Source organism: Etheostoma spectabile, chromosome 9, assembly GCF_008692095.1.
Source record: "Etheostoma spectabile isolate EspeVRDwgs_2016 chromosome 9, UIUC_Espe_1.0, whole genome shotgun sequence".
NCBI classification, from domain to species: Eukaryota; Metazoa; Chordata; class Actinopteri; order Perciformes; family Percidae; genus Etheostoma; species Etheostoma spectabile.
Window position 1 is genome coordinate 26,856,590 of NC_045741.1, and position 13,232 is coordinate 26,869,821.

Sequence of the window (13,232 nt, forward strand, 5' to 3'; positions counted from 1 at the left end):
GAAAGTCCTTCTTAATGAGAAGAAGAAGAAAGCTTTCAGGTTATGGGAACAGACAGGAGCTAAGGGAAGTATAGCACAGACTGCGGGATAAACTGAGAGACTGTAAAAACACCTACAGGAGGAAGCTGGAGGCCAGTCTCCAGCACAACAACATGTGGGAGGTGTAGACAGGGATGAAAGAGATTACCGGGTGTGGTGGGAGAAGAGGCAAACACCAGGCAGCTGGGAGAGCACAAACGAGCTAAACTGTTACTTCAATAGGTTTCGCTTACAGCCATCCCCTGCCTCCTCTACCACTCCACCCACCGCCTACACCTCCTCATTGCCTCCCCTCTTTTGTTCCCACACCTCCCTCCTCACTTCCCTGTAGTCAGTCCTCCTGCTGTCAGCCCACGCCCCCCAACACTACAGCACATTTCCTCTTCCCCCACTGACACTTTAAGCACCCCCCTGCTTTAAATTCCCACCTGGCCAGGTGAAGAGACAGCTGGAGAGGCTTCACCAGCGCAAGGCTGCTGGCCCGAACGGCATCAGCCCCAGGGTCCTGAAGACCTGCGTCAGTCAGCTGTCTGGTGTTCTCCATTACCTCTTCAACCTGAGCCTAAGCCTGCAGAGGGTGCCTCTTCTGTGGAAGACGTCCTGCCTTGTCCCGGTCCCCAAAGAAGTCGACTCCGTCTGGCCTTAAGTACTACCGCCCAGTGGCTCTCACATCCCATGGGATGAAGGGGCTGGAGAGGCTGGTCTTGGCCTACCTGAGGCCGCAGGTGAGTTCTTCTCTGGACCTTCTACAGTTTGCCTACCAGCCTCGTCTATCTTCTGCAGCGAGCTCATTTGCACCTGGATGGCAGTGGCGGCACTGTTCACCTTATACACCACAGACTTCCAGTACAACTCAGAGTTATGTCACCTACAGAAATTTTCTGATGACTCTGCAGTTGTTGGGTGTATAAGGGATGGACAGGAGTAAGACTACAGGGCACTGGTGGATGAATTTGTGGAGTGGTCTGGTAAGAATCACCTGCTGCTGAACGTGGATAAGACCAGAGAGATGGTGATTGACTTCAGGAGGAAGGGAAGGGCTCCGCTGCCCCTTTGCGTCATGGGAAGAGATGGTGGAGGAGTACATATACCTGGCTGTCAACATCAACAACAGGCTGAACTGGAAGATCAACAGCACTGCTGTTTACAAGAAGGGGATGAGCAGACTCTATTTCCTGAGGAAGCTGAGATCCTTTATCGTGTGCAGCAGAATGTTGGAGATGTTCTACCAGTGTGTTGTGGCCAGCTCTGTTCTCCTCTACCGTCTGCTGGGGCAGCAGCATCGGAGCCAGCAACACAAACAGACCAAACAAACTGATCAGGAAGGCTGGCTCCGTGATCGACTGCAAACAGGACACATTTGAAGCTGTGGTGGAGAGGAGGTCACTGAACGAACTGTTATCTATCATGGATAACCCTGAACTCCCTCTCCACCCCACACTGGTCCAACAGAGGAGCTCATTCTCTAAGAGACTCCGACAGCTTCGATGTCGCACGGACCGCTCATTCCTACCACAGGCAATAAAACTCTTTAACACGTCTTCACTGGGTGCTAGATAAGACCCTGATACTCCACAATACTGCACTAAGTGCAACCTGCACAATTGGTTTATTTACATTTTAGCATACCTTTTAGCATACTATTTAAGCAGTTTCACATTTTGTTTTCCCATCCTGTATATACTCAAATATTTGTTTTTATATTTTTATTGTCGTTATTATTTCATGTATATTGTATCCTAGTATTTCATTTATATATATCTATATATATCTATATATATAGATATATATATATATTGTGCTGTGTGACTGATGTATGTTTGCTGCTGTAACACCATTATTTCCCATTTTTTGGGATCAATAAATATCTATCTTTCTATCTATCTATTTATCTATCTAGAAAGGTATAATGTGCAATTTCAGTTCAGACCATCCCATAAAACGTGTTCAAACAATCAATTGAAAGTGAAAGTACCAAACATTGTTAGTTCTGAGGGTCATCTTTCTTTTCTTCACAAGCAACTGTTATAATGCTAATCAAGGCCAAATCATGTATTTTGACTCCATAAATGGGTTAAATCCTAATGTTCACAGCCCAGACTAGCAGCTAGCTTCTACACACCTAAGTAGCCTGTATGAGCTAATCAAATGTATGTGAATTAATTTATCCAGTCTCCTACACATGTTGTCCTGAGGTGGGCAATTCATTTCCCCAAGGGGCCACGTGAAAAACAAAGACTGTTGTGGATATTAATTTTATGTCAGATGTTATGTTCTCAGACTTTTTTCTCTGGGCAGAGTTCACCGAACACTCTTTAATAAGCTCCCCTTTTGAAAATGCCTTACTGTTTTTGGTGATTTGGGGGATATCACAAAGCTGGTCTTGACGCTTGGTATAAAAGCCTTGTTGCGTTTGGAGTTTAAGTAGCAAAGCTTCAGACGTCCATGCTCGCTCTGCATCAGTCAAGTTTGATTATTCTGCCTGTTTAGTATTGTAGTGGCGATTCAAATTCTAATCCTTTAACACAGCGATCTGTTCTCCACAAACTAAGCACACTGCTTTACCTGCTTTGACTTCAGTAAATAAATATTGTTCCGGGTGCGGGTTAGTCAGAGTTTTTTTTTTTTTCAGTAACGTCTGGGATTTGTAATGTAGCAAAATGCAATACTCAAAACGCAATCAGGTACATTTTAAAATACCGATTTTAAAAACTACTTGAAAAATACAAAATACACAACAAAACTACTCAATACAGCAACGTGAGTAAATGTATTTTGTTACTTTCCAACCTCTGCCAGTCAGAAGCAGAGTATGAGGACGTGCCACACACTTGGATCAGTTTATGAAAAGTACCTTTGAGGCGGCTTTTTGACTTTGTACTCCTATAACATGCACAAAAAAGATATATAATACAATTAAGGAAAGGGAAATAGCCAAAAAGCATAATATGAGCCTTTTTAAAATAATATCTTAATCCTGCCTTAATATCTGACAGGATCAATAATGAGCACTAGTGATGTGTGAGTCATGAGTAAATCGTTTGAAGCAAACAGCTGTTTCTTCTGACTCCGGAGTCAGCCCTCATCTCCACTGACTCGTTTACTGACTCGTCCTGTTGGCTCAGCATCATTAAATTAAAATGTACAGGACAAAGAGTTATTGCAGACAACAATTGTGATCGGGTCTATTGTATTTTAAAATGCTTCACTGTCACACACAGGAATAAAACAGCAATTGTAGGAGACTGAGTACCAGCTGAAGATTGACCTGGAAACATTTTATTAAATGGGGATGGGCTCATATGGGATGTGAGTGTTTCTGTGACTTGTTATTAATTAACATATTGTATATCCACAAAATAATTTACAACTTTCCGTGTGAACTGCAAAGACCGCTGGAAAGTCTGTCTTGACTGCAGCTTTTTGTCACTGCTCCCTGCTTCCACCAACTGCTCTCATCCAATTTCAGACGAGACACATTTCTTCTTGAATGGGCCTTGTGTTTTTTATGACTTGAAAAATGTCGCTGGCTGAAAGCAATTGTATGTGTTTTCTATCCAATGCAGGCCTTGCTTATCTACTTGTTTGTGGAACTCCTTCAGAAATGTCAGGTGGTGCAGCTAGAATCTCTAAAGGTAAGCAGCTGAAGAAACCTTGTTCCTGCATTGGACTTATCAGACTCCATTGGTAACACTGAGAGCAGGCTTTGGCACAAAAGTGACAAAAGTGCAAGCTATTTGTATGTGAATGAAAATCTATAAAGATGGAATGTAATTCTTTAACTGGTGTGTCATTCTCAATTTCCTCTGACTAAACAGAATGGGGTGTCTGTATGAAGTAATGCTAAACTTCAGAAAATATATATTCAGATGTTTTGACTTGTCATAACAGGAAAGGCACAGTTCAAAAATATTTATTTAACAATGGCGCATTTAAATTATGTCCCAGTAAGCCATGACAGCAAGTAAGCATGAACAAAACCAGCTATGACTATTATAAATTGTAATTTCTCCACTGGGGCTTAATAAAGAGTATAACCTATAACCTATGACATGCCAAAATGTCTTCTGTAAAAAAGGTCTATTTCAATAGGATACAATTTACCATACATGCTAACAACAGCTAACTTCTTCCTTATGGTTCTTTAATTATATTATGTATGTATTATGATGCTAATATTATGTCTCATTAATATTAGTATTAAATGTTGACAGACAACAGGGAGAACATTCGGTTTTATTTGGATTAATCTGTCTATGTTGATCTTAGACAGGTGTCGCAGAGTGTATTGTGATGGATCAGGTGGGCGTTGAGGATCCAGCCCCCTCAGAGGATGAGGACGATGATGAAAATGCACAAGCAGGTAAGCGTATGAAATCTTCTCATTCTACTTTTCCATTTATCAGGGCATTCTTGACTTCCTGTCACTCTGCATTTACAGTCCAACCCATCTGAAAATGTGATTAACTGTGTAGAATCACACAGTTATTAGTCATTAGTTGTTAACATGTGTAATAAAGCCCTTATATATTTTCAATGATTCAGCTTTTAAAAGATGGACATTTCACAGTGAGAGATGATTTACGCTTATGGTAGAAAGTCTAACAAAGGAATTATACTGTTGAAATTTGAGCTCTCAATTTCCCTCTGTATGACCATTTGAACGTCTTTCTTTATCTTTAATAATTAAATTACATTTGAAAATGTTATGCTCAAATTGAGCCTATTATTAATATTTACTACTCTAAACACACTTACTGTACAGTATGTCAATGGCACTATAAGCCAGTCCCTCCAGGATTTCATAATGTCGATTGCGCCAATTCACGCAAATTCAACCAGTCACGTGACTTTGGTGCAACTTGCAATTTTTACAAATCACCGCAACTTTATTGAAAATTTGACCAATAACCAGAGTTTTCCGTGACTTAAACCAATCCCAGCAGTCCCACGTGCCTGACTTTATATCATTATGTGACTCTGAGAGCCAATGGCCAATCGGGAGTGAGAACGTGAGAATGTTGCTGAAGCGGCCGCTGTTTCAGAGATGAGACATACAGGATGGCCTAAATTGAGGACAGCTACGCTCGTTATTGTAAATGCAATGATAAGTTAAAGTCCAATAAGCCCTTTATCAAACCATATGAATGTGTGTCCCAGCCCAGTATAGGAACCTAACAATGTAAAGATCATGACAGACATGGTCAGATTTGATTCATTCAATAAATTATTATTATCACCAGCCATTTTCATATTATACCAACATTTGCATCATCCTGAGCATTTTTGGGAAGGTTACTAAGAAAACTCAGCCTACAGTAGTTTTATTCTCCCCAAAACAAGTTTCCTTTTTATTTTTAAAGAACTATACAAAAAATACTTTTGGCTCGGTGCTTTGTTTCCGACCACGAGCACACTGTGTCAGACACAAATCAACAGAGAACTCTGTATTCAAACATTATCTAACAAGTGTAGATTCAGTAGTATCCAGGGATTGCGGGGATATATGGTTTTTTAATTTCAGATGTACGGTTTTGGAGTTATAGGGCCAAACACGTTTGTGTCTGCTATAGCGCCACCTAGTGGTGGAAGTGGGTCAATTTCTATGTCTGACGTCTTTGTACCAGTCCTGAAAATGGCACACCGCCACCATGTACAGTTTAGGCTGTGGTGGGAGTTTTATGCAGGGAAGAATAATGACGGAGGAGAAGAAGAATCCTTAGCAAAACTGTGTGAACCGCATAGCACTTTGCAGCTACTGTGGTTCCCGCATCCTTGGGCTAATAATAAATTTATTTTTTATAGCGCTTTTCTTGACACTCAAAGACGCTTTACAGTTTTGGTTATATACAGACAAAACAAAACAGTATAACAGACAAGGTACGAAGACAAGGTTACTTGACAGACAAAATAGAAAAGAAAAACACACAGGTGCATGGACAGGCATAGGCAAAGCAGGAGAGGTGGGCTATGAAAATGTGCGAAACTGGGAAAGTCTGTTAGCATGAAAAAGCAAGTTTGAAGAGGTGAGTTTTGAGGGTTTGTTTGAAAGATGGTAGGGTGATTTGACTCAGTGGATGTCAGTTTTTATTTCATGTTAAAGTATTTCCATCTTGTTGATTTCCAGCTGCAGCCTGTCAACGCTCTACTGCTCGGTCTCCCGGAGCTCCGTGCCCTAAGAGCTCACAATGCCTTGTGTTGCTAACTCCCTCTAACATTAGTGTTCTTCAGAAGTGACGTAACAAAAGCATTTCGTTTTAACATGGGGGTAGGCCGAGGCAAAAAGGGCGAGAATCACTAACCTTAGCCAACACATTTATAAAAAAAAAAACCCATTTGAATTGTAATGTCAGCATTCAATTATTATTGATTATATTCAAATCATATCCAACTCCCAAAATGACAAAGTCCCCAAAAAATTTGAATTCCAAATTGTATGTCAACAATATTTTTCTATAAATTTTTCTGAAAGTGGTATTATAAATGAATTAAATTTAGGAGTTTCAACATTATAAGGTAAATAAAGTGTAACTGTGTGTCTATATCAACAACGTTACACTTCTGGTATTGTTCAAGTGCCGCCAAAACTTTTGTCCGATGTCCCTCATTTTGGCCAGATGTCCCTCACCTCCCGCTTTTTTTGTTTAAATGATAATTGGTCTTTGTATTATTTGTCCCACCCCTCCTCCACTTTGATTGGTCAGCTGGGTAAAAAGTAGTCTATATAGACGATGATTCACTCACTGGAGCCAGAGGTTTTGTCGGCTGTCCCTCTTTTAGACCAGATGTCAGTTACCTTCCACTTTCTTTGTGTTGTAATTCTAAACTCCGGTGGATATCTGAGGACTGTGGTTAACTGCCACTCAGATCTCTGCAGGGTAAATCCAGACAGCTAGCTAGACAATCTGTCCATCAGAGTTTTTTGTTGCACGACTAAAAGTACTTTTGAACAAACACATATTCCACCAAAACAAGTTCCTTCCTGAGGCTATTTTGCAGAGGCACCGTTGCTCCATCCGGCCCTCAGCTAGGACAATTGTGATAAATTGTGATTAAAGAAATGCCAATAAACCAGAGCATGTTTTTCTCCCATCCCCGAATATTGTGTGGACTAGCCAGACCCTCCTCTTCAGCGCTGTGGAGGAATTTCTGGCAATGCGAGACTACAGTGCAAATGACCACACCATTTCAACACCCAGTATTGTACTACATCACATTGCACCATAACCTGCTGCATCAGGACAGGGATTTGGGGGTGATGGGGTGGCTGTGGCTCAGTGGTAGAGCGGTTGCCTGCCAATCAGAAGGTTGGTGGTTCAGTCCCCGCCCCTGCAGTCATTGTCGAAGTGTCCTTGGGCAAGACACTGAACCCCGAGTTGCCCCCGGTGCTGCGCATCGGAGTGTGAATGTGTGTGTGTTTATCTGATGAGCAGGTGGCACCTTGTACGGCAGCCCCGGCCACAGTGTATGAATGTGTGTGAATGGTGAATGTTTCCTGTAGATGTAAAAGCGCTTTGAGCAGTTGTTAAGACTGGAAAAGCGCTATATAAATACAGCACATTTACATTACATCAAAACTGTCAGTGCATCCACATGAAACAAGCCTTTCATTATCGCGTACCGCCACGCAGTTGCTTGTAGCCAAGGAGGACACGGAGGATTAAAAAAAACATGCTGGACTGTGGAAGAGGTCATTATCTTCACTTGAGTTTCTGTGCGTGAAAGTTGCCGCACAACACCGTTTTCTGAACATAGCCATACTGAAAATACAGAGAGAGCTGTGTCTTACTCAGCTTTGTATCAACTCATCTGGCAATGGCTTCAATGTAACGGACCTTCATTAAAATGAAAACGTTACGCACTAAAGCTTTAAAGATTTGTGTGTATGTTATTTTTGCCCAGGTGGAATAATTATCACAACCCAATAAGTACAACTAAGTACTATTTAGTTGTTTTTTTACACCAAAAGTTTTTGCACAGATACAGTAAATGATATCCTAGCATTGTCAATGTCTATGGAGCATTAAACTTTATTATGTGTGAATGTGTGGTTGGGTTCGATTGCTCTTCTGTCCAGTGGCTCTTTGTCTCCTATTGCATTATATAGTCTTCAAAAGCACACATTTATCAAATGTGTGTGTTTGTGTGTGTGTGTGCAAACACCACTGTAGCCACTGCTTGCCCTTGGTTTGGATGAGCAAACAGCATGACAAAGCCATCTTTCAAATACTGAATAACAAAATGTGTTTTTCCCCGAATGTGAGAAGGTCGGCTTAAGAAGAATAGCCAACTAATATTTAATTGTGTATTTCAAAAGGTTTAATCTTCCCTGCACATGATTATTGGTGGATTAGTGATGAGCCTTATTTCACAGGTTTATGTGTTGAAAGAATATATCCACAATGCTGACAATTGCTTTCATTCTTTTACCATGCTGCCTGGAATAAAAAAACTGCAGATATGCACTTGAGGATTAAATTCTTAAATAGCGCTTTTCTAGTCTCAACGACTACTCAAAGCGCTTTTACATAGTACAGGAACCATTCACTACTGTCTGTCTGTCTCTCTATCCCATGGTCCCAGCTGCAAAGGTTAGCATAACAGAAACATGTTCACAGCATATTCAGAATGTTCACTTCAATCAGGGTTTTTACCGTAGTTTGCGAACATCTTCGTCCTCTTGCCTGTCTACGCCAAGGTTAACTCTGTGTCTTGCTATGGTTGTGTTACACAAACCAACCAGCCAACATTTCTACTTCAGGGCTGCAGTAGAAAAGCATGGCCAAAAGAAAAGAGGGAGAAATACACCTATTTGTAAACATTATGAAAGATATCAACAGGTTTTTGAATATGCACAAAGATTGCAACGCAGACCTTTTGAGGAAGGTGGTTAGAGGAATGAATGAGGGAGGCTGTGTTTGCACAGTCGAACAAGTCCGCAACTAGTGGGAAACTTTAAAAAGAATCCTATTTTGCACGGCTGCATGTAAATGGGAATATTAGTGGAATATTCACTTTCATTAGCCATGTAAGCAGCTTAGTCGGAATATAATCATTTTTAGAATAAGGGCAAAAAATTGAATATTATGTACATGTAAATCTAGTAAGTAAGTGAACACATTACTGTTCAAAGCCACTTCAGTGTGTAAAACAGTCAGTCCAAGTTCTCAGTTGTTCTCTTAGTCCAAGCTGTCACGTTCAATTCAGTACAAAACTAGTAAGGTTAAAAGCTCAGCAGCCTATTACTCACGCCATAGTAGTTTTTGACTGTTTCTATGGCTTTCACAGTCTTTTAATAGGCTAACTAGGAACTAGGAAGTAACATTATGCGAATCCCAGTGGAGCTGGTTTACTACTCAGTCACCAGTGAGAAGAGCTAATTTTAATGAATTTTAAAACTGGCTCTATATGTTTTGCATTATTGATCCCTGATGTTGTTGACTTGGGAAGAATGTTAATAAGTAAAGGTGCTCTAAAATGTATTTGTAAATGCACTGCTCTAATGTAGCGCTTTTCTAGTCACGACTACTCAAAGCGCTTTTCTATTCACCATTCACACACATTCATACACTGAGGCCGAGGCTGCCTTACAAGGTGCCACCTGCTCATCAGATAAACACTCACACACTCCGATGTGGCAGCATCGAGGGCAACTCAGGGTTCAGTGTCTTGCCCAAGGTGAGCGCTCTACCCCTGAGCCACAGCCACCCCTTTAAGTGATGTAATGCTCTTTTTGAGGCTTTTATGTCACATAGAGCAAACATCTCCTCACTATCTGCCTGTCCCCTGAACACACTGTAAAAAACATCTCCTCACTAACTGCCTGTCCCCTGAACACACTGTAAAAAACATCTCCTCACTATCTGCCAACTGCCTGTCTCCTGAACACACTGTAAAAAAACATCTCCTCACAATCTGCTAACTGCCTGTCCCCTGAACACACTGTAAAAAACATCTCCTCACAATCTGCTAGCTGCCTGTCCACTGAACACACTGTAAAAAAACATCTCCTCACTAACTGTTAGGAGACACAGCAAGGATTCAGGGGCGGACACCGGAGTAAAGAGATCAGGCAGGATTTATTGATATAACAGGGTGAGCCAAAGGGTGGAGGAAATCCAGGCTTGACGGAGCTTAGGTGATGGTGTGTCGAGGAGCGGTCAGGGCGGACAGACAGGATCGCAGGCAGGCTGACAGGCAACGAGTTGGCACAGGAAAAGCACTATGGCGGATCGAGAATAGATAGTTAGCAAAACGACAAAAGTACTTGACAAACTATGAAGAGGCCGGCGCATAATACCAGGTGTGGTAATCTGACGAACTGGCAATGAGTGAATGTTGAACCAGGGTTTATAAGAGCCAGGGTGATAAGTGATGAATAACAGGTGTGATGCAGGCGGCGATGAGGCACAGGTGTGATGAACAGCAGGTGGTGATGATCCAGGGGAAGACACACCCACAACAACACACAGGGAAGACAGAGAACAACAGGGAGGGGAAAAACAAGGGGTGAACAACAAACCCTAACACTAACTGCCTGTCCACTGAACACACTGTAAAAAAACCATCTCACTACCTGCTAGCTGCCTGCCCCCTGAACACACTGTAAAAAACATCTCATTAACTGCCTGTCCCCTGAACACACTGTAAAAAACATCTCCTCACTATCTGCTAGCTGCCTGTCCCCTGAACACACTGTAAAAAAAAAAACATCTCACTGTCTGCTAGCTGCCTGTCTCCAGAACACACTGTAAAAAAAACGTGTTCTCTGCAGACAGCCCAGGGTCTACAAACAGCAACAAAAACCAAATGTGCCAACCCGCACCACGAAGCATACACACACAGTGGTCCAGCTTTCCAGTCAATTTACGGACGAGAAGGATTTGGATGTGGGGGTGTGGGGTTAGTGCACGTAAGGAAGGGAGAGGGGACAAGATGAATGAGGAGAAGGGAGGGGTGAGCCTCGTTTTGTTTGAAAATACTTTGAACGTCAACAAGAATTAACGTCACCCAACATCTCTTGGAGCACTTTTAATGATCCTTAAAATTGTTCTTTCTTTTTTATTTGAAGCTGTTTTGTTTTGTTTGTGTCTGCAACATTGTTAATTGTGATGCTGCCTGTCTTGCCAAGGACACTCTTAAATGGATTTTTTTAAAGATTATTTTTAGATATTTATTTGTATAGGACAGCTGAAGATGTGAAAGGGGTGAGAGAGGGGGGAATGACGAGAATGACATACAGCAAAGGATTAATGCATTTTATAAAACGTAATTCAATATGTAACAATATCATTTTTACAATTGCAGTACAATTTGCTGATACCACGTCAGTAGAATTTCGAATGCAGTAAAATATCTAAATATTTCCACCACAGCTTTTACATACACGTACATTATAGACTGATAATTTTGTCCGGTAGTATAAACAACCCATCCTTTTCTAATCAAATGAGACAAAAACACCTCTTAGCCATAAAAGCTGTTGCTGGTGTACAGGACTGGCACCTTCTTGATTTAAACTCATTTACCAGCACAGACGGCAGTGATGGTGTGTTCAATTGTATGTGTGTCAATGCCCTACTCTTATATTATGGACTTCATGCTTTGCTTTGACTATCTATGTTTAATAATGTACATTCTGCCAGGACCACTCACATCAAAGTTATGACATCATAAACAAGCGGTTTATTTATGATTGGCTGTATGGTTCTGGTGCCCCGCCTTTCCATGCAGCATGGATGGGAGCTCAAACCAAGAAGAGCAGTAATACAGTAAACCCGTTGTCGCGTATTGCCAGATCTTTCTCCACAACACTGCGGAAGAGGGTCTGTCTAGTCCACACAACATCCCTGGATATAAAAAAGCGCTCTGTTTATTGGCATTTCTTTAAACTAAGGGTGTCACGATTTTGATTTTAATTTAAAATCGACTGAAATTAAGTCACAATCTTGAATTTTGAATTAAGAAATGGATGTCGATGGCAAGGTTATGAAGTGCTGCGAGTCTACCTCCTCTAACTTAGCTACCGCCAGTCATAAGATATTGTAGATGCAGGAGACCATTCAACAGAACTTGAACCCCCTCCTCTTTCACTGAAGATTTATCCATTTAATGAAGCTAACAACAGAAAGCTTTCATCCCGGATTACACAATTGGAAGTATTTTGGATTTCCAGTGAATTATGTTGACAATTATTTCATCGACAAAAAAGCCACAGTTTGCAAGCTCTGCTATTTGTGTGTAAGACACTTAATTGTTCAGAGAAGACTAAGGACACGGCTGTTTTATTATTATTAATTTGTTTTGTTGTGTACTTGAATCATCTTCAGAAGACAGTTAAAAAAGATAAACTAGATGGCAGGTTAAGTTTCCGATTGATTAAAGATATAAGTCATTGTTACAATATGTTGTTTATACTTGTTTTAAATTTGACAATGTAGTGTGGTACATTGCGATCAAAGGTCAAATATTATATTGTAGGGGATTGTTTTGTATGTTTTTTAAATGTATTGATTTTTACATGTCTCCAGACATGAACAAAGCAGGAAAAAGAGTGACTGAAAGAGCACGGGATAATGCACAACAACTTAGAGTTTAGGCAAGCATGCAGAAAAAAACAAAACCAAAAAAAGACATATTACATAAAATAATTCGGCAAAACAAATAAATGCTGTCCAGCTACTTTATCACATTACATCTGACCACCTCACGTTTCATGTACAGTTGGAGAAGCCAATTCTCCTCCTTTAAACATGACTGAGCCTCTAACATGGAACATTGCTGTGAGAGAAGGTGACTGAGCATTTTTAAGGCTTAAGCGTGGACTGTAAACAACATAAAAACCTCAGTAGACAAAACATTTCATTAAAACTTGTGTGATGAATACTACAATCTAACAAACTCAGAATTGTATGTGTATTTTTTTTAAATCACGCATGGAAACGTACATTAAAAAATTCGAGATGCATCCATAATCGGTTTAGAATCCAATCGTTGGCCTCTGAATAAGAATCAAATTGTGAGGTGCCCTGTGATTCCCACCCCTATTATATTGCATAAAAGTCGTCTACCTTAAACAAATTACAATCATCATGGGCGGCGCCAGAAAGAGCATCAGTGCCTCTCCAAAATAACCTCGGAACATGTGTACGTTCAAAAGTTGTTTTAGTCGTGCAACAGAAAACTCAGATTGG

At 40.9% G+C, this 13,232-nt stretch overlaps 1 protein-coding gene across 2 annotated transcripts in view; it reads left to right on the forward strand.

The window, feature by feature from the left end:
* Positions 1-13,232, forward strand: part of LOC116695612 (uncharacterized) — a 97,116-nt gene that overhangs the window by 10,791 nt on the left and 73,093 nt on the right. For both annotated transcript variants that reach the window (XM_032526009.1, XM_032526008.1), the window contains exons 4-5: positions 3,606-3,674; positions 4,309-4,402. In XM_032526009.1, coding sequence (XP_032381900.1) covers positions 3,606-3,674; positions 4,309-4,402 — 163 coding nt within the window. The remainder of the gene's footprint in view (positions 1-3,605; positions 3,675-4,308; positions 4,403-13,232) is intronic.